Source organism: Lemur catta, chromosome 5, assembly GCF_020740605.2.
Source record: "Lemur catta isolate mLemCat1 chromosome 5, mLemCat1.pri, whole genome shotgun sequence".
Classification (NCBI taxonomy): Eukaryota; Metazoa; Chordata; class Mammalia; order Primates; family Lemuridae; genus Lemur; species Lemur catta.
In genome coordinates this window covers 58,085,070-58,107,438 of record NC_059132.1, presented here as the reverse complement: position 1 = coordinate 58,107,438, position 22,369 = coordinate 58,085,070, and the positions used below count along the sequence as shown (strand labels likewise).

General features: G+C 40.6%; 1 protein-coding gene across 1 annotated transcript; it reads right to left on the bottom strand.

Moving 5' to 3' along the window:
* Positions 1–11,765: 11,765 nt before the first annotated feature.
* ID4 (inhibitor of DNA binding 4, HLH protein) lies at positions 11,766–13,055 on the bottom strand. Its single transcript, XM_045551867.1, has 2 exons — positions 12,218–13,055; positions 11,766–11,830 (listed from the first exon to the last, which is right to left on the bottom strand). The coding sequence occupies exons 1-2, from the start codon at positions 12,656–12,658 to the stop codon at positions 11,786–11,788; spliced, it is 486 nt and encodes a 161-aa protein (XP_045407823.1). The 5' UTR covers positions 12,659–13,055; the 3' UTR covers positions 11,766–11,785.
* Positions 13,056–22,369: the final 9,314 nt, after the last annotated feature.

The following is a 22,369-nucleotide window of genomic DNA, read 5'->3' as shown; positions in this document are numbered from 1 at the left end:
TGTGTCTTTTGGCAGGGGAGGAACAGTGAACAAAATGCAACCTTATTTTTAAAATAAACCTTGAAATGATATTACAATGCTTATGAGATTTGTGATAGTCTTTTTTATTTGGCCTGGATTTAAGTAATTACGTTCACTCCTGATTTTTTTTTATTAAAAACATTTTAGAATCGTTTCAGCCTACCAAGAAAGCATCAAACTACATTAGCAATCTAAAAGATGTTGCCTCTAAAAGTTGAACCCTCTGTTTATTTGGAGCACATTTTTGATTTCTAGAAAGAATTGAAAATTCTTTTTTACTCCATCGACAAGTCAGAGCACTTAAATTGTAAAGAGATTCTATTAAGACTTGGGAAAATGCACATTATCTTTTTTAACAACTTTGAAATTAACAGACACTCTACTGTTTAGACACACACCTGATACTAGGTGAAGGGTTTCTGAGAAACATGCCCTAAAATTTTGTACTGATTTAATATTAAACAATTACTACAGAGCTGAGTTAATCAGCCCCTTTATAGATTCTGGCAAACAGAGGATTCTCTTCATATGTACAATAATAAAAACCAGACTTGGCAAGAGCTCACGGGTCTACAGTGATTATGTATTTCTTTGTATTCTCTAAAATATTGAGGCAGGAGATTATTTTTTTTACTGGTGTTTCACATGCCATGAAATTAGAACTGCAAATTGACAAACAAATTGATAGGGTCTCTAGTGCCTGTAGATCATTAAGGACTTCTGGGGCTTTTGTAGGTTTCCTTGGAGTCTCCTTGTAGAATAATATAGTCCAGAGTGATCACAAGGTCTTTTACCTCAAAATAACTCTAGATGAAAAGACACATTTCTCTTTCCAGAGCAGTCCTCTAGAGTTTCAAAAAAATAGTTTTGTTCTCTTAGGAACATAGCCCTCTCAGGAATAACTCCAGCCGGTCCTCGAATTACAAATACAAAAAGAATGACTGTGTTTACAGAATTTTTATGAGGAAAATGATCTGTAAGAGAAAAGAAATATATGCATCAGAACAAATAGGAATTTTTAAAAAGAAACGACTCCTACAATAAATGCTAAAAAAAAAAAAAAAAAAAGAACCACCTGATAAAATAAATGATTCTACTATATGGAGAACTTAATAAAGTCTCCTAGACTGAAATTTGGAAGTCCGAGTTTTGCTGGCAGCTCTGTCCCAATCTTAAGTCATCTGACAAAAGGCACATTTTAAAATGTCACAGCCTTAGTTTCATTTTCAGTAAAATGAAGGAATTTCTATTATTTTCTGATTCACTGAAGTACTGCAGTGGACACCATGAACTCCCAAATACCGTTATCTCTACCCTGTTGAATTAATGTCAGCTTTAGTTTCATAAGGAAAGCATCGCTATCAGAAATTATAAGTGCAAATTATAAAAGGCACACTTTTTTAAGCCACGAAGAAATAGACAAATTTTATGCTGTTTTCAACCTTAACCTGACTCTTGATTACCACCTGATATACTGTGTACCACTCTGGTAGCAGATTTTTGGTTTTCAACATTGTTTCTCTACCAGGAGAATAGGATGAGGGCAGCCAGATGACTCTGCCCTGAATATGAGAGTTCATGTGCAGAGTTCTCCCCTCCATTTCCATCCTCAGCATCTCTCTCAGTTCTGTAGCACTTAGCTATGTATCAGAAAATAGATCAAAAAGCAAACAAGCACTCTGCCTGACCATGTTAACAGCAAAATCAACAGATATAAGGCCCCCTTTTAATTTCCTGTAACCCATCACCTATTTCCTTCTGCCTTCTGGCTGCTGCAGTTCTTTCTTGCTCCTGACGCTTGTCTTCCCTCAAATCCTTCTTCTTTCATCAACATTTACGTCATTTATGTCTTTGGTGTGTGGAGAACTTCAGGGTTATTCTGGAGAGAAATAAATGAAACAGAAAATAGCTTCTGCACTGAGAAGGCTTCAAATCTGTTTCCCCTGAAGTGTTTGTGCATTTCTGAAATCTTTGTCCTCCATATGGAGCGAACACACACACACACATGTCCTGCTCCTCCATTCTCCATAACCTCATTTTCATAGTGGAATAGGGCAAGCACTCTAACCACTCCTGTGCCTGTGCAGCAAGCACGTGACTTGCTGAAAACCTACCTCCTTGAAGCAATAAGATGCATAGGGACAAGAATGATTCCAGCAGAGGAACTAACAAGTGCTGAATAGCTCATGTGCCTGGTACTGTGTCCTATCATAAGAAAAAGTTTAAATAAGGCTCAGGGAGGTTAAGTAACTTGCCTGAGGCTACACAGAGCTCAGAATCTAATTCTAAAAACTTACTGATTTTTTCCCTCTTATAAAATATTCAATTTTGGAAGAATTCAAGCTATTCTTCATTGCTTTTCCATTCATAAAAATTATATACAATTCTACCACGATGAAATCTATTCTATGAAATTAAGGTACAATTGTACCTTGGATACCCATGAATTAGGACAGTTCCAAGGCAAACACAACAGTTGGGGTAAGGCCATTCAGCCTATTTTTCTACATCATGTTATAGGCAATCCCTTAGGAGGGTATAATCCACGAGGGGAAATGAAATATTTTTTCTAAATGTGCTTTGCCAGAAGAATCTCTTTACCATTAAAGCAATCGTGCTCATGGCTGCCTGCACAGACACACATTCTCCGAACATTTTTTAGGCCGTCACATAGATGTAATGAGAGAAAGTAATGATTTGGAATAGCACATAAGAAGGCGAAAAATTTCTTTCTTTTAGGTTTTTCCTTAGAAAATAATATGATTGAATGCGAAAGCAAAGTAGGTTCTTATGAATGTTTTGATGCATAGCAAGATTAGAATGGAAAGCAAACGTTCAAGAGAATCCGAGTGTTAACCTGAGACCTGTCCCAGGGATCCTGTTCCACAGTCCCCTGTGGAAAGCAGCTTCCTCCTGGGCACCCCTGTTACCAGGTTGCCTCCTCCTACTAGCTGTTATTGCACTTCTGGTGCTATTATATTAACCTTTCCTCATTACTTGCTTGGAGAACCTGGAAAATTGGAAATTGGTGTCAAAGAGTAGGAGAAACACACCACGTGTGGCATAACAATATTAGCTTAAACCTCCATATCATTTTACGGCTTGCAAGACTGTTTCTCCAAATGGGGTTCCTGGGAGACCTGCTTCAGATTCACCAGAGAAAACCTACAGTGCAGACTTCTGAGCCTTACCCCAGACCCGGTGATTCAGTCTCAGTGATGGGGGAAAGGAGATTGGGGGAACTCAGGAAACTATGATTTGAGAATCTCTCCAGATGATTTTTATATATACCAAGATTATAATCATTGTCTTTTAAAGTATTTTTATACATGTTTCTTTCTTTCAAGAAGCTTCTGAGCTAGGTTATTATAATTATATACCCATTTTACAGATGAGGCAATGGGCGTGTGGAAAAGTCACTTGTCTGAGGGCACCACAGCTAATGAGTTGCAGAGCTTTGACTAGAACCCAAGTCTTTTGGCTTGACCTGACTGTGCGTTCCTCTTCCCCACAGCACACTGTTTCCGTAGACTGAAGGGTGAGTCTGCACACACAGATGTGGTGATATCATTATGGGGGACAACATAGGTTGAAATTCTTTCATGAATCACGCTTTTGGTGTTACGTTTAAAAATTCATCACCAGACCAAGATCACTTAGATTTTTTTCTCCTACATTTTCTTCTAGAATTTTCATAGTTTTTCACTTTACCTTTAGGTCTATGATTCATTTTGAGATAATCTTTGTGAAAAGCATAAGGTCTGCGTCTAAGTTAATTGCGGACATCCAATTGTGCCAGTACCATTTGTTGAACAAACTATCCTTTCTCCATTGAATTACCTTTGCTCATTTGTCAAAGAGCTTTGCAAATCTTGATCCTTGTTATAAAAATACTTTCACTCTGTTCTCTTTTTCAAAAGGCCGCCAGATCGGCCCAGCACTTAATAATTATTTGCTTAAGATTTGACCCCACCTTGTTAGGAAAGAACTTGAAGCAAGTTGTAGATTAGGACACAGAGCAAGATAAACCACCCAAGAGCAAACTGGAGTGGAATCCATTCATACTGAGTTTTGTGGCTGTGGTTTAGAGACAGAGAAACCAGGTTCTAGACCTGACTCTATCGCTTCACCTTTTGACCTTCTGCTTCCCTCACTAGGAAATGAGAGGAATGTTACAAGACTTATTCCAGGTTTGTAATTACACGATTCCACTTCTAGGGCCCCAGATCATGGTGGGGTAATGAGACCTTCTATCTGTAAAAGGCTTTCATTCGTGCATCAAGCTTGTCCTTTCAGGACTGACTCATGGGGATTCACTGCATTTATTGTGGCTGACCTATCCCACGTCACTTCATCAATGCATGAGAACAGAGCCCTAAGACACACACGCAGAGACCCGACCATGCAATTTTCCCCAAGTTCCCCCTGCCTGCCGCATGCACTCATCACCATCACATCCTGCGTCAGTGGTAGTCATCCCGTCTTGCCCACATTTTCGTCTCAGGCATTGACGCATCTTTGTTTATTTACCTACCGTGGGTCAGGGATGTTTCTCTCTCTCCTGGGAATGCAGGATCGGCTCTGCCCCTCTTCTCCCCTTCTCAGTTTCTCCTTCCAACTCTCTACCAGAGGCTGACCACACTCCCTCATTCTCAAGAACACATGGCTTATCTGTTTTCCATGTTTAAGGCAGACAAAGGCTTTTAAAGATAATGAAAATCTCTCAGCTGCAATTTTGAGCTGCAAAGAATTTGCTAGATTTGCTGGCACAGAGAGTTACAGGAATGTTCTTCTAGTACTTGTGGTCTGGAATCCTTGGAGAGTCAGGGATCTACCAGGAACACAGACATGTGAAAATAATTATACTGTAACATGGCGGGGATGGAGGCTGTTTTGGGGGTAAGGAGCACAGACATCAGATAATTTTTGCCCAAGTGTTAACAGTTGAGTCTTGAAGGATGGTTAGGTAGGAGTTTAAGAACAGCTAAGACTGGGAGCGGGAGTCCAGCGATCCAGGCAGGGGTAACACCATATGCAAAGGAAGGGAGCATGAAAGAGCATGCCACTTTGGATGTGGATAGGTTAGCTCTTACCCACAGGTGGGCAAGGCTGACTTAGCTGGTTTGGCTGTCCAGACAGGTGCCCCCTGCCCCACCCCTGTTGCTCCACAGCCCACGTGTGCCCTCCCTGAGGCTGCTCCCTTCTTAACTCTCTGGAAATCAATCACGCTCTGTCAAGACAATCACACTCTGTCAAAGCATGCATTGCTGTCTAGCACACACAGGACAAGATCTTAGCATAAAATGCATGCTAAGAAGACAGCCAGAAGTGGGGGAGAGAAAGGACTGGTGGCAAACTACTCTTGAAGGACCCATAGGTCCAGGTCACAGAGGCCTTATATGCTGGTCCAAGGAACTGGACTTCTCTGTGTGAGCAGAGGGTGATGGTCGAGGATTCATGCAGTTAGATTCACGTGGAAGGTAGAAAAGAGGGCTAACGATGACGCGAGGAGACTAGATTAGGAGCCCACCTCGAGTCCAGATGTGAGGTGGACAGGGCACAGACTGATAGAGTAGCAGTGATGCTGGAACCTGGGAAGATCTCAGAAAATTTCAGCAGTAATTTTTGTGCTCTGTTGAGTACGATGGAGCAAGAGACAGTCAAGCTGAATTCCCAGGTTTCTGACCTCAGCAAGGACGGGTGTCATTAGCCAAGGTGAGAATCCAGAAAGAGTAGTAGTTTTGTGGGAGACCATCAAATCCTATTTCCAATCTACTGCTTTTCAGAGGTGGAGAGGACCAGAAGGCAGTTAGAGATACTGGTTTGAAGCTCAGTTGCAATTCAATGCAGATGAAAGGGCGAAGGAGTAACTGAGTGCTCTGGGAAGAAACTGTCTTAAGCAGGAATTCTTGATTTAGTTTAACTAATATCTTACAAGGCTTTGGTTAGACACTGCAGGATACAGAAAGAAAAATCATAGTGTTCTACTTTAAGGAGCCTATTTTGCTTTAACTACAGCCCTGGACTCGGGTTCAACATATATTAAAAGTGTTTCCAAGAATTATTGCTGAAGGAAAGCATAAAATTTTAGTCTGTAAGTTTATGCCTGTTTCCTGGGCTTTCTCTGAGGTTTGACATACAAATAAGTACTTCCCCCTTTTGTCTCTTTCTTTCTTTCTTTTTTTTTTTTTTTTTTTTGAGATTTCTTGTCAGGTTAAAACCCAATTAATTCTAGGATATGATATAAACATAACAATTGATTTACCTGCACTTTATTTCCTACCCTGCCTTATGCTTAAACATAACATGCTTGCTTATTGCAGTGCAAAAAAATGGAAGGTGCATCTTTATGGAAATTCCCAATCTTAGGGATGAAAAACTGGAGAGAAAATGGAGGAAAGTTAATATAATTTACTTATATAGGCAGTGAAATTCCTTTGAAAGATATTTTTCTGTATGTTGACTATTTTTAGAGACACACACTCAAACGCAACTATAGTCTCTCAACTGACTGCTAAAGCTTATGAAAGAAGTAGTAAATATTTAAGAAAATGGTTAAAATATTTAAGGAATATTTAAAATACTTAAATAAATATTTAAGAAACATGTTATGAATTTGCATGAAGATCTATAGAACTGTAATACTTTCCTTTGGAAATTAAACTTTGGAATAAAAGATAAAATTTAAAAATTTGACTTTTATATGCATGCCAAAAGTACTGATTAGCATTTCATATAGAATTGAGAAACTGTAATTAAAAGCAGATAACGGTGTCTTGTTTCACCAGGAATTTGCTTATTTTGCCAATACTTATATAATCTCTTAGAAAATTCTTCTCTAAAGTATGAGATTTCTTATTGGAAAAAATTTCAGATAGCAGTGGATTCATGTAGAAATTTGTTTTGGGTCTCTTATTTAAACATCTTAAGGTCAATGTCTCTTTAGTTATATTTTAGCCAGTGGAATATAGGTAACACATTTTGTTCTTCTTTCCCCAGAAATGGATGTGTTTACTTTGTTGTGGACTTAGACAGGCTTTTTAAATTACCTTCAGTTTTTACAGTTCCCTTTCCATAGCCCATATGTGATTTTGCTGTGAAGACTTCTGCAGCCTACTACTGACTTGCTTTGCTTTGGCGAGCATAGAAACTAGCTTCAGCAGCCTACTACTGACTTTGCTTTGCTTTGGCGAGTATAGAAGAAAACCTTCGGCAATGTGGTTCAGACTTAAATTTTAGCACTTAGTGAAACTTTTTACAAGGAACCAGGATACGAATAAGTATGAAAGAGGCTCTTGAATGCAATATGTACTTTTAAAAATGCATTGAAAATTTTGAGAGCATTTTCAATTAAGTATATATGACTGCAGGTCGTCTCCCTTGAACAAATTAATTCCCTTTTGGGGGGAGTTTCTGTATCTTTTAAAGCATTGATTGAATCAGTACTCAGGGTAGAACTGTAAGTAAAGTTACAATTCTAAAACCTTTTGGGCAATAGTTCTAATTAATATAAGTCACATTTTAGCAAAATGTCATGGGCTGTAATTGAAAGACATCATCTAGGTCTGAAGAATACCTACTAAGAGCAGCCATATTCATTCTGAGGCGTAAATTAATTTTCCAGACTTGCAAAGCAGAAGCAGGAAAGTTTTCCTTCTTCATAAGCCTAGAGAGTTTGGTGTTTGGCCCTGTTGAGACCCAGGGGCTATCTGAGCTGATTAACATATATATAATTAAAGTGCCCCGGCTAGAAAGGCAGAGCCAGTCTTACTTGGCCCTGTACTACTGTGAATAATTTCTTTCTGTCTGCATTATTTAATTTTTTTTTTTAAATCTAGTTTTCCCTGGACATCATCCTGCTTCCTTCTTTAAGAATATTGCTTCCTACCCTAGCAGGCACTAAAGAGTAGAAAAGCTTTCCCCAGTATTCAAACTAGATTTTCTTTCCATTCATATCGCCATTTTTCATCACATGGTAAGAAACACTGTAAATAATTGAGGTGATCCATCAAGAGACCCATTCTTGATAATGAAAAATTGCATAACTCAGTAAAAGTCAATTAAAAACCACAAACTTCAGAACCTTTTGCTCAGGGAAGATTTATTGTTATATAAGTCATCTAATACATTAGATTTGTGGGGTCAAAATTTTAAAAAGTTCTAAAAATGCAGTTAAAGCTTGACAATAAACTTGAGTAAGATTTACACAATTTCAAAGTATATTAGTTATTTGAAATTAAAAGGTTTGTTTTTTTTTTTCCTCTTCCTTTAACATGAGATGTCTGAGGTGTTAGCATTTTATAACAACCTTAGAAACAACATCCACTGTGTGGGATACTTTTTTTCCTTTGAGGGTTTTAAATGAGTCTTACTCTTTGGTTGTGCCTATACAATGAAAAGTCTACTACAAATTAAACGAGAAGTCAGGATATTTTCCTTTGCTAAACTAAACATCTGAATAATTAGAACTACCTAGAAAAAAGACTCAAAATATTTTTCTTATCTGGTTGCTTGGTTAGGACACAGCCAACATTTTTTTGGAATGTAACATCTTGTACAAGTGCATATAATTTTTTTAAATAAACAATGACTTTATTTCTTTAGAGACATCAAATGCTGCTTCAGTGGGCAACAGGAAAATGCCAACTTTCTGAGGTTCAGAGAGCTCAGGGTGGCAGCGTTTTCCTGCATGTACCCAAGTCTCCACATGTGTGTGCCCAGGCAGATACATGTGCACAAGAAGCAAACACAAAAATGAAAACACTTTTCTTTGACCAGTTTTTCATGCCCAAAATATAAATTTAACTAAGGAGCAACATCTATCTCCAAAAACCAAAAATATCCATTTTGTTTTGAAGTTCATAGTCCATCAGTGTAAGTTTTAAACCGTGTCTAAAGGCTTAGGTAAGGTTCAGCAGTCAGGCATGACAGATGCATAATTCTAACCAACAGCGCACATGTGACATGCTTCCTACTGAAATTAAACTGCCAAATAAAAAGGAAGAATTGTGCCCTTTTTAATAACAAAGAATGCAATCGTTAGAATTCTTCAGATTTGGAATTCCATCAGTGTTCTAGTGTTTTCTTCTTGATGTGTGACAAGAATGAATAATATAAAAAAATAAAAATAAACCTCATCTAAACAAGCAGTCCTTTGACTTTATAAGGTTCAACATCAAATACACCAAATTCTAAAAATACCCAAGACCAGTAAAATATCAGAGCTGAGGGGATAACATGCTGGAAATAAGAAGATTTTTAAACCTTTTGATTGACTTTAACCTATTAGCAATAATTTTGTTCATTTCTGTTTAGACATTGCCACTTCAACTACTAGGGACCATGGTATTTCATATTCATATAAATATTTGAATTGGACCTGATAAAAAGTCCCTTGGGTTTATAATACTTTTATTCTTGTATAATCTGAAACAAATCCTTTCTTTTAAAAAATCAAACAGATTTACACACAGTTGACTATTTACAAAGCACCCAATTAAATCCTACTTAATTCTCTTTCACTCTAAAAATTCCACCGAACTTGTGTGTAAAGTACCCATCACATTAAATGCATAATGTTCACAAACCCTGACAGTCCTATCTAACCTAGAAAACATTACGTTCCTTAAGGAGAATAAAGAGTCATAAAAAATAAGTATAAGGTTTTAAAGAAATGAGACCAGAAATCACAGTACAAGACAGATAAATCTACTTTAATATTCACATGTAAAAGTTACACATCACAAGAGATTGGACAGTAGCTTAGCGGTAACTAACATTGCTATAGTGAAAATCATTTTTATAAAAAAATAATCTAGATGCGGTCATCAGAATTTTTGGTCTACTTAAGTTAATGTTTGAAGATCGACTTTTATCCCTGCTTGAAGGATCTGCCATTATGCCTTTTTATTTTTTTCCCACTGTTTGCTATTAATATTCTTTGGAGGAAGGAAAGCAGAAAGTGTTCATTTCCAAGAGTTTGTCCTTTGGTAGCAAGCAGAGAACATTTTTCATTTCTATGATTTAAATAATCTGTACAGACATGAAACTTAGTGACATTAAGCTTTAGTGTAAAATGAAGAGTGATAAGCAATTTTTTTCACTTTGATAAAACAATAGATTTCATATACTCCTTAAGGATCCAAGCATTTCCTCATCCCATAAGCAAAATCATTCAGAATCCATTTTGACCTCAGTTAAAAAACAAAAACAAAAACACTCTTTATATGTTACACTATAAAACCCTGTACTTAAAAACTGATAAGGTATATTTTCAACATGTATGCTTCAAATACAAAGATTTCAATCTAGGTTAAAGAAAACACATTTGAATGGACTCAGAACAAGTTTATTTTGTGATTAAACATCTCATGCAATCATGCAAGACCACTAGATATAACTGTTACTTCCGAGTCTACAATACTGGGCAAAACAAAAACAAATTAAAAGCCAGGCCAAAAGAAAAGACATTCAAGGTATCAAGAGCTCTGCAATTGAGCTGAAAAAATAATTTTCCAAAAGAAATATTCCCATAGATTAAAAAAACACACACATAATATTTACAAAAAATATTTAATTAAAAATATCTTATAATTACAGTAGTCTATTAAAGCATATACTTTCTCACACTTATAGAACATCTCTATATATACATGGTATGAAATGTCACTCAGTTATCTATACAATATGTAACATTCTTGCAGGGAAAAGAAAGGTCCCTGCCCCGTTATAATCATCTATTTTAAACAATAGATGTAAAAAAAAATATCTACAATGCTCTGGTATATTAGTAAAGCTTCAAAACAAAAATTGAGCCCCTTGGTCACAAAGTAGGCTTCTACAGTCGGATCTACTCTTGATCTTCTATTTATCAGTTCTGTCACACTTAAGCTTTAAAAGTTTAACTGCACCTCCAAAAAACACAGAAATGTACAATTCACAGCAGTTATAAATGAAGAGACAAAAGAGAAAATGTATGTAGAATGTTCATGAACGTGCAAAAAAAGGATGAAAGTTGGATTTTTCTTTCCTCTCCCCTCTCTCTTGGAATGACGAATGAAAACGTTTCTAGATTTGTTGATGTTTTTTTTCCTTTCCTCCGGTGGCTTTTTCTCTAACTTCTGCTCTTCCCCCTCCCTCTCTAGTGCTCCTGGCTCGGGCTCAGGCGGTCGCACACCTGTGGAAGAGGAATGAATAGAGGGGGTGTGTGAACCTTCTCGCTGCAGACTAACTGGCGCCACCGACCAAACTCAAGACATGCTTGATCAACAACCCAAAACAAACCACCAGGTCAGACAACACCCGAAGCCCGCGGCCGGGCCAGACGCCGCGCAGGCAGCGGCGGGCCCCCAGGAACCCCGGAGAGGAGACCCCCTGCGGGTCCCCTGCCCGCGTCCCCCTCACTGGGTGCCAGACTCCGCGGGGAAGACGTTGAGACAGCTCCCACGCCCACGAGGGTACCTCCCTCGGGGGTAGGGAGGGTAGGAAAAGCCCACTGGTCACCAGGAGAGACACGGGGGCGGCGGGGACAAAAGCCGATCTGTCTCCATCGAAAGCGAACCCCGAGTTCTAAAGCGAAGTACGGGTTCACTTACTAACTGGGTGGCAGGGAGAGAGAGGATGTCTGCTTCCTTGGGAGTTTGCCCTCAGAAATGCTGGGGGCAAAGAACACCGCGGTGCCTGGCACCGGAAGCCCCCGGGGACGGGCTTCTCTGGCGACCGGCCACCCGAGACGGGAAATGCGCGCTCACCTGGACAGCGCGGCTCAGCGGCACAGAATGCTGTCGCCCTGCTTGTTCACCGCGCCGGCCTGGAACAGCAACCGAACATCAAGGGAAAGGTTAGCAGGCGCAAACAACGCACTTGTCACGGTCCCGGATTCGTCCTCGGAAACCAGGCTGGGGCGCCGAAGCCCCCACCCCACTCTGCAGCCCGAGGGGCCCTCCGGGCTCGGGCTGGACTTGACGGCCCAGGATGCGCACAGCCCCGAGTCCCGCCCTGCGCATTCTCCCGGACCGCGCTCGCCGAACCCAGCAGGCTGCGGGCGGCCCGGGTCCCCCGGAGGAGAGGGGGGAGGGGGTTGTCATTCTTTGCTGGCCCCTGCCCGGAGAAGGCTGAGCGCCCGCGTCCCGCCACCCCGCCGCTGCGCCCCCGGAACCCCGCGGTGCCCGCCCCCAGCTGGCGCCCGGCCTCTCACCGGGTCGGTGTTGAGCGCCGTGAGCGGGGTCCGCGGCGGCGCGGCCGGACAGGTCCCGGCCGGGTGGTGCGGCGGCGCGGGCGGTGGCGGCTGCCTCAGCAGAGCCGGGTGCGTCTCCAGCGCCAGCTGCAGGTCCAGGATGTAGTCGATAACGTGCTGCAGGATCTCCACTTTGCTGACTTTCTTGTTGGGTGGGATGGTGGGCACCAACCTCCGCAGGCGGCTGTAGCAATCGTTCATATCGCACTGCAGGCACAGCGCCGGCTCGTCTGCCGCCGCCTCGGCCGCCTTGCAGCGCGCTGCCGCCGCCGCCGCCGCCGCGGCGGCCGAGCCGCCCAGGCTGTGGCCGTGCTCGGCCAGGCAGCGCAGCGCCAGCTCCCCGCCACCGCAGCCCGACGGCGCCTTGCGGCCCGAGGGGCGCACCGGGCTCACCGCCTTCATGGCGCGCGCCCTGCGCCCTGCGCGAGCGGACCCTCTGGGGCGAGCGAGGGACGCAGGCAAGCTCCGGGCCCCCGCGCGCGGCCGGCTCCGCTCCCTGTGCCTTCGCGCCCGGCGCGCTCGGGGCACTGCGACGCTCCCGGCGATCCCGAGCCCAACAATTGGCGGGAGGGTCGCTCCGGGTTTTGCTAGGGGATCGCTGCTCAGAGGGCGACACTCGACCCGAACCAAAGGCAGGAAAAAAAAATCAAAAACACCGCAAGAAAAGTAGCCCACCCGGGTCTCCTAGTCACTCCCCTCGGAGATCCGACTGAGCCCGGTGCCACCGCCGCGCTCCCCTAACCCGGGCTCTCCGCACTCGGGGCACTACTCACAACCGAGCCTCCTCCACTACGCTCTCGCCCAGCCCGCCGCGCAGCGGTATTTATAGAGCCGCGCGCCCCGGGGGCGGGGCCAGCGCGCGGGCCGGGTCGCCGCGCGAGCCGAGCGGAGCGGGGCTGGGCGCGCGGGCGGGTGCGCTGAGGAAGGAGGCGAGGGCGGGGGCTTCGGGCGGCGCTGGGGGGCGGGGAGCCGGGCAACCCGAGCGGAGGAGTGGGCGGGGGGTCGGGAGTGGCCAGCCAATCAGGCGGGCAGTGCCACCTCAGGGAATGACGCTCGGGCCAATGGGAAGGGCACTCCGTTCCGTCAACGCTGTGGGTCGGGGTTCTGAGAAAAGAGAGCTGGGTGGGAGTTGGGCCAGGCTGGTGTGTGCCCAAGGGGGGGGAGCGGAGAAGGGAGAGAGAAGTTCCTGCGAAGAACTGCGGGAATGTGCGGCTGGAATTCACTGTCCCCCTCTTCCCGCCTAGGCTGCCGGGGGAGCGCTGGGCCCTGCTTGCGGATACCCGGCCACTTCTGATAGCGCGGCGCGCGGGGACCCTCGCCACCCGTCACTCCATCCCTGGGATTCCAGTGCCTTGAGAAAGACGCACGAACAAGGCACGTTCCTTCTGTTCTGTATTTCCCTCCTCTATTTTATTATTCTTCTTTTCACAATTGCCGAAACCATAATGATGGAATGGAATGTGTAGCCTTTCCGTTTTCTTCTAAAAAAAAAAAACAACGCGAAAGCTTAGTAAAAGTATTTACAAAAAAGAAAAGAATGCCGAATCCAATGGAGGTTTTTGGTGAAGGGACATATAAATAAAACAAAAACGTGGTGGTGGGGTTTTCTTGGCTTTCTTTTACCCATCTAGATGCAAAAGTGGGCTCAAGAAATGCAATTGCCTTGCACATTAAATTAGAGCACGTAAAGATTAAAAATGCATGGACACGGAGTATTTAAAATTCCACCATGACATATAATATTAATCCGTTTTATGTAAAATTCATACCTGTAACTTAATTTAGGCCATTAATGCACCGCTTCACGTATTAGTCAGCGTACCCCGCTTTAAATAAGACGGTGAGAATGTCCAGAGTCTCCTCCTTTGGCAACAAAGCATTAAAATTCACACTTCCCGTCTCTGGGGTCCTGCTTGGGCCCCACCCTGCAAAAAAAAGCCTGTTAATTAAGGGCGTTTTTGTGTTAGAGTTCTAATGGAAAAGCTGTCCTTCAAGGGTTCAAAACAAAATTGCACAATGAACTTTGGTGGAGCATTGTGTGTACCCTTCAAGAAAAAAATTGAGCCCTTCAGATGAGAAATGAGCATAAAAATTCTCAGTCAATGGGGAAATGAATTTTGAGTGCTTTCACTCTGCAAACCCTCCCACCTTTAGACACGCTTGGAGATGAATTAACCCAAGAATTTTCTTCATTCGTGTACATGACATGGATTGGTGCCTTCATTTTCATTGATAATTGAGAGAAAGAGACATGGACCTCATTTCTTCCTTTCTACACTGTGTATGTACTTCACTTTCTTCCTACTTCCCTTCCCAAAATTGAAATACCTGCACCAGGCAGATATTTTGTTTAGCCATGTCAGTACTTTATGACTATTGCACTACTATTTCCCCAGAGCACATTCCTTTTTCCTGATGAAATGAGGAGCAACTATTTAATGCTGGTTTCACAGGTAGATGCAATAACCCTCCTCTCTTCCAATCCTTATTTATATGTTACTGCCTGTAATAATTGTTTGGAAACAACTGACATTCTCATTCATTTATGTGCATACATAAATGGTCTACGTATACACATTTATTAAGAAAATCAGTGTTATAAAACCCAAAAGAAGGACTTTCTTTTAAAGACAGGCATAGTCATACACATTCTTAAATTAATATAAATACACAGGAGAGAATATTGTGATTTTAGATGGAAAATTGGGAGAGGGAGCACTAGTGGGTGCAAGCTATTATCTTAGAGCCACTCATGTCATCAGAGCTGATGATGATAAATGAATATATGTATAGATGTTTTGTTCCATTGACTTTTCTCTTTCCTAGTGTTTAAAAACTGCTTAAAAATTAAGAAGCCAAGATTTTTCTCTGTTTGACAAAATATAACTATGCTAATATGCCCAGGGCACACTCACATTTAAATCTATCCTAACTTGATTAAAATTAAAATTTGTTTTAAATATGTGACACAAAGGAACAATCATATCCTTCTTTTTAGAATTTGCTAAAATCTCGGAGAACCATGTCCTGGGTATGGCAAGCAATGCCAAAGTTTCAGGTTTTGTTGGAGGTGCCCTGTGCCACTGGCTTAAAGTTAGAGGGACGGAGTTACTTTGTGTGTGTGAGGGAGGGGAAGGTTCAAAGGAATGTACCTCAGCCTCATTATCACGAACACCCAGGAAAAATGTGATCCCTAAATCCTGCTGGCGAAGTAGGCAGAGGCAGTTATTGTATTCCTTGTTTTGAAGGTTGGAAGGCACGAAAACATTAAAAAATTAAAGTGCTACATAAAACATTACACAATGGGAATAAGGAATACGATCCTGTGTTCCTTGGCCCATGAAACCAGAGAATACTAGAGGCTACGCAATGTATGTTTTTCTGTTCTTAGCCATGGGCACTTTTATATGACGTCGAAACTGATGTCATGAAAGACTCCTGGCACTGATAGTTCAAAACAGAGTTTACTCAGCAGTGATCAGATTTTGGATAAACCTTATAAGCTATACTATTTCTAATGTGTAGAGAAGGAAATTTAGTTTGTGACTCTTTTATATCAAAGTGCTTCACTTGTACTTGTGAAAAATAAGATGGGCTAACCCAAAGCCCTTTGCCATGGAAGTACTAGAGAATCCCCAAATTTGCCTCAGTAGGAACCTGGAATGAAACACTCATAGGAGAATTGCTAGGAAGCCCTGGTGACCAGAGTTGTGTACACACCCCTCCTCCAGACAAAGAGGTCTGTGGCTCTCTCTTGCGATGCATTCTCGATGCTAATAAGACCCTTGCTGAACTGCAACACCCAGGCCCTTCCAACTCACAATCACCCTGTGTTTACATGAAACAAGGGTATCAAAGCATATTGTACTATTCAGCCCAAATGCCTTTTCAGAACTGGATACTTCTTTCTCCTGGCCTCCAGGGAAACAGTGGGTGGGCTCAGACACACAGATAAACATGAGTGTTCACATGGCTTGGTCACTCTGTAGATGCCAGTGGTCACTGAAGGAGGCACATGCATTCTTAAGGGACATAGGAAACCACTATGTACTCTGCAGCAGGAATGTCCCTTGCTCTAAAAGAGTAAATTGGGCAATGCGGCAATACAAGCTCAAGGCTGCTTTATCAGGTACTAAGCGTTACAAACTTGTGCTACCCTTGGATTGCTGATTCCAGTCCCGGAAACACTGATAACCTCCTGGTTTGCTAGGTCTTGGAAAAGGCTTACAGGAAGATGTTGTGTAATTAACGTGGCTGGGCAGATGTGGCCATCAAAAATGCCTTTTTTTCAGTTTTGAAAGGTAGTCTGTTTAAATAAGAAGTATGTGGCTTTTGGCCAGATATGGTAGCTCTTACCTGTAATCCTAGCACTTTGGGAGGCTGAGGCAGGAGGATCACTGGAGGCCAGGAGTTCCAGACCAGCCTGAGCACCATAGCAAGACCCCTGTCTCTACAAAAAATTAAAAAAAAATTTTCTGGTCCTGGTAGTGCATACCTGTAATCCCAGCTACTCAGGAGACTGAGGCAGGAGGATCACATGAGCCCACCAGTTTGAGGTTACAGTGAGCTGTGATGATGCCACTGTACTCCAACCTGGGTAACAGAGGGAGTCTCTGTCTCTAAAAGAAAAAAAGTTGTGACTTTAAACTTAGATTAAAAGACAGAAAATGAGGCCAGGTGCGGTGGCTCACACCTGTAATCCTAGCACTCTGGGAGGCCGAGGCGGGCGGATAGTTTGAGCTCAGGAGTTCGAGACCAGCCTGAGCAAGAGCAAGACCCCGTCTCTACTAAAAATAAAAAGAAATTATCTGGCCAACTAAAATATATATAGAAAAAATTAGCCGGGCATGGTGGCACATGCCTGTAGTCCCAGTACCTGGGAGGCTGAGGCAGTAAGATCGCTTAAGCCCAGGAGTTTGAGGTTGCTGTGAGCTAGGCAGATGCCATGGCACTCACTCTAGCCTGGACAACAAAGCAAGACTCTGTCTCAAAAATAAATAAATAAATAAAATAAAAGACAGAAAATGGGAAGAAAGAAGTAGAATTTGTTTTTGCCTTAGGAGATGTAAAGACCATGCATGGGCTCTGGAATGAGACAGCTTGAGCTCCAATTTTGGCTTCCTTGCTTACTAGTTTTATATCGTTAAGCTGGGTTCTTAAATTCCTGTACCTTTCATATTTGAAATGAAGATAAAAATTTCATTTTTTATAAGGTGTTTATGAGATACACTCACATATATACATATGGCCTAGATATAAGAAATTGTGTAAAGTTCTGAGAACAATGTCTGGCACATAATAAATGGGCAGACAGTGTTAAAATTTGTTATCATTTTTGGCAAATATCTGTCAGTCTGTGGCTTGTCTTTTCATTCACTTCATGATCTCTTTTGAGAACAGAAAATTTTAATTTTGTTGACATCCAATTTAGCAATTTGTTCCTTTACGAATCATACTTTTGTTATTGTATCTATTTAAGATATCTTTCATAACTCAAGGTTACAAAAGTTTTCTCCTAGAAGATTTATACGTTTTAGGGAGAGTTAGTTTCATGGTGTGGAGTTTGTGCAGTCACACAGGCTCCTGTACTCAGAAGGGCCCCACTTTTGGGTTAGTGATCTAATCTTGCCATTTTGAAATTCTTACTAATTTTTTGACAAGGGGACCTGCATTTTCGTTTTGCACTGGGACTCACAAATGATGTAGCTAGTCATTGTTTTCTGTTTCATGTGTAGGTCTATCATCCATGTTGAGGTTATTTTTGTATGTGGAGCAAGATATAGACTGAAGTTAATATTTTTGCATATGTAGATCCAATTGTTCCAGCACCCTTTGTTGAAAAGACTATCCTTTTTCCATTGAATTGCCTTTGTACCTTTGTCAAAAATTGGTTGTGTACAGTGTATATGTGTGGGTCTATTTCTGGCCTCTGAAATCTGTTCCACTGGTCTATTTGTCTGTTTTTATGCCACGACTACATTGTCCTGATTACTGTAGCTTTATAGTAAGTCTTGAAATCAGATGGTGTTGAGCCATTGATTCTCCAACTCTGTTCTTCGTTTTCAAAGCTGTTTTGGTTCTTATGGGTATATTGCATTTCTATATAAATTTGAGAATCAGTTTGTGGATGTCTTCAAAAGTGGACTTGTATTCAAAACATATAAAGAACCTATACCCAGAATATTGCATATAAAGGACTTTCAAAACACAATAATAAGGAAACACACAACTCAGTTAAAAAATAGGCACAAGACTTGAGCTGAAAATCCACTAAAGTAGAAATAAAAATGGCAAATGAGCGCATGAGAGGATGCTCAACATCATTAGTCATTTGGGACATACAAATCAAAACTACAGTGAGATACCACCACACACCTGTCAGAACTGCTTAAAGACCTAACATAGTAAGTGTTGGTGAACATGCGAAACAACTGGAACTCTTCATACACTGCTGGTGAGAATGTAAAATGAGGAAAACTACTTTGGAAAACAGTTTGGCAGCTTCTTAGAAAGTTAAATATACACATACCATATGACCCGTTCACTCTACTCCCAGATATTTACCCAAGAGCAATGAAACCATCTATCCAAGGGCCAAAGGGGCATGAGAATGATGGATGTGTTTACTATCTTATTAACTCTGTATCATATTGCTGTCAGTCAGGTACCACAATGTTAACTGAATGGTGGGGAGATGTACTCTAAAGCAAGCATGAAACATATACTGACTTAATATTTCAGCTAGCATGGTTATCCATTAACATATTTCATCGCTTGATGGAAATAGACTATGCTAAAAACCACTTTCACTTCTCCTTGTTTTGTATTGTTCTAGCATAACATGGATTTAAGTCTCCGAGGAAGACCCAATCTGATTATTTGAAATGTTTTTTCCCATTTGCAAAAACTAAAGCCATATTCTGCACTCTTGCCTCTGTGCTTCACTCCAGTTGTAGCTGCCTCTGCTGTCTCAATTATCCCAAACTGGCAGCTGCCATGGGGCAGACACGCACTGGGTAGAGAAGATAAGAAGCCTTATCATTCCATATTCAGGATGGTCCACCATTTTTTTGTCCTCTCCAAACTTTCCTTAGCAAGAAAAAGAAACACTATATCAAGATTAAATATAGTCTACTGTTACTTCCAGAGCAGGGAGCAAAAATTTCCAATGGGTACTGTATTTTTACCTCTAAAATTCCATAGCTCAACCTGTGTAAGCACAGCTTCATCGAGCAAGGGGAGGGATTCACAGGGGTAGATAGAGTGAGGATTAACTGCTTTTGAAAGTCCCAAGAGAAAGGCAGTAAATAAACAATAGGGGTAATATACCCGTATCTAGTATATACTAGATACTCAAAGTCCATTAATGTCTATGCTATTATAGAAAGGGGCTTGTAGTGGGTAAAATGGCTATGAAGATGCCAAAGAGATCAAGTTCTTGCTTTAGCTCACATTATCCTTTGGTAGAGAAATTCTAGACAAGAATTATTATTATTTCTTAAAAATTCATCACAATAAATATTGATATTTGTCTGTCTCCTACATTCTTTCTTTGAGCAGATACCACCACAAGTGAAGTCATCACTGAGAACTGTTCTGCTTAGAGCACAAACTCCTGCTAGGTTCACACTACTGAAAAGGTTTTCATTATATTTCTTTTTCTCTTAAAGTGGATACAAAATAATTACAAAATATGCAAAAAGCATAATTAAATGTATTTTAATTACTTTGAGGAAAAATACTAAATAAACAGTAAATTTCTTCCCACCTTGGAACGGGAATACTGAATACGGGTCCAGTGAATCTGCCTTCACAGAGAGAAAAGATTTCCCATTTTGTTGATATCTAGGTCATGGTTCCAGAGAACTGATACAAAGTTCAAGAAACAGTTGCTTCTCACCCCCTCCCACCAAGAGGAATTTTTGAGACATTTTTGTAGTCCCCACACAGTTATTCTTGGTTGTTGGATAGGCCACGATGTCAGCAAACTTTGTACCTGCAGTGGGAAATGACCATTTAATGAAGATGAACAGGATGAAAACTCACTTGCATGTGAAATAACTAAACTAGTACATTTTTTATACTAGCAAAACATGTGCAACAAAGCACTAAAGGTATTGAAAATTCAGAATTAAAGGAAAAAGGACTAGGTTAACTTTGAACTTTATCAATGTTGGTAGTTCTATATTAAAATACTCCAGTTTAAACAAAATCATCTCTGGAAGGGATTATAATCCTGTAGGTAGAACTATTTTTCCATGAATAGAATTAAATCAAAAGTATATTCTTGAAAGACTAAATGCCTTAATGAAATATCGTTTCTTAAAATGTATTAGTAACTGTTTGACAGAGAAATCGAAGTTTGGTAAAGCATTAGATAATACTTGGTCTGATGGAACCATGTTTACCATTTAAAAAACGTCTTGTTCATTAAGTCAACATTAATGTATGATTCTGTCTTTAAGTTATGTTTTAATAAGTAAAATAAGTGCTATAATGCAAAATAAGATAATTACTACAACAACATTGCAAAAATGCAACATATATTGTCATCAAGGTTAGTGAGCATAGGATTGAAGTTATATGATGTCAAAGTAACTTGTTGAAAATGTTTTTAACATTGGCAATCAACCCACTGTTCTGTTTTATCAGGAATCTACAACCTGTAATAAATAAAATGATTTTGCCCTTTGGCAGATTGTTAAATGGACAATGTTTCACACCTTCCAATATTGTCCATTAATAGTCTCTCCAGAACTGTCACCTCTAGTCTCTAGTGAACACAGTAGAAAGAATATTAATGCTTTCTTTATCCAGCTTCTGGAAAAGCCATCCTCATATACCAATGAGATGTATGCTTAAGACTTCTATATTATGAATTCTACCAAGCCTAACTCTTCAGCCCTACTTAAGGGTGTCTGTTAACCAATCCTCTCCAAAACTGTTTCAATTCAGTAAAGTTGATTCAAGCCAATTCTACACAAACATGTATTGTACACCTATTGTATGACAAAACTGTGTTTAAGAAAAATAAGTCCCTTACTCTCATGGAGCTTGCTGTTTAAAAAATGGCTTAAACAAATTAAAAACCAATTAATACAATACAATATGTTTGGTGCAACAATGCAGGCATGGATAGGGCACAGTGGGGGCAAAAACCAAAGCCTAAGTCAAAGGGAATTTACTGGAGCTGGATCTTGAGAGATGACTTCATCAGTAGAAGAAGATGTTCCAGGAGGTGGGAACAGCATGTGTAGAAGCTTGGAGAAATGAAACTGCAATATTCCTCCTTGTTGTTCTCTCTGCCTCAATTCAAACACTCCACCTTCATTTCCTTATATTCAGTTAGTACTTTTCCTCGTCTCATGATAGTCTTACCATCTGAAACACTTTCCACTCACACTTCTTCCAATCCACAGTCATCAACTCTTTCAAAAGACATAGTAGGACTTAGTGATGCATGGTTCTTCATCCAGAAAACCATCTCTCATTAATTCCTTGGCTATAACCACTTTCAAATAACTTTACTTTCTATTTTACAATAAAAGCATATACAAATTGAAAAAAATAACTGAAAATACACAAAAACATAAAAATGAAAATAAAAGTCATAGAAATAACCTGTTAATATGTTATTGTGAATATTCCAGCTTTTCTTCAGGTATATAAATATTATGCATATAAATATTATTTCTTGAACAAAAATTGTAGTGTGCAATACTTATTCTTGGAAACCTAATTTTTTTGGAAACCTTATTTCATTTCATATAATGTGAATACATTTCCATAGCAATAGTTACCTGTCTTTGTAATACTTTTTATGGTTGCATAGTATTCAATTACATGAATGTGCCATAACTTCCTTAACAAATCCTTTATTAAAAATATTTTAATTGTTTACAATTTTTTTGCTTTGTACCGTTATCATGTCTCATGTGCTTATTTCTTCCCAATATTACATCACAGTTTGCAGCTGTTGATATGCAACTATGAAATTTTTTAAAGCTATGTCAAGATTGTGTGTTTTAGATCTTCAAGGAAATCAAAGCATCTTAGAGGCAAGGCCGGTTCTTCCTTATCCTTTTGTAAGTCAGTAAAGAGAATTATTCATAT

What these genes read in the sequence shown, in the direction of transcription:
- ID4 (XM_045551867.1), bottom strand. Translation starts at nt 12,658, where the DNA reads ATGAAGGCGGTGAGCCCGGTGCGCCCCTCGGGCCGCAAGGCGCCGTCG. An exon ending in CGGCGCTCAACACCGACCCG is followed by an intron (nt 11,831 to 12,217) that starts GTGAGAGGCCGG and finishes TTGCTGTTCCAG; the next exon opens with GCCGGCGCGGTGAACAAGCA.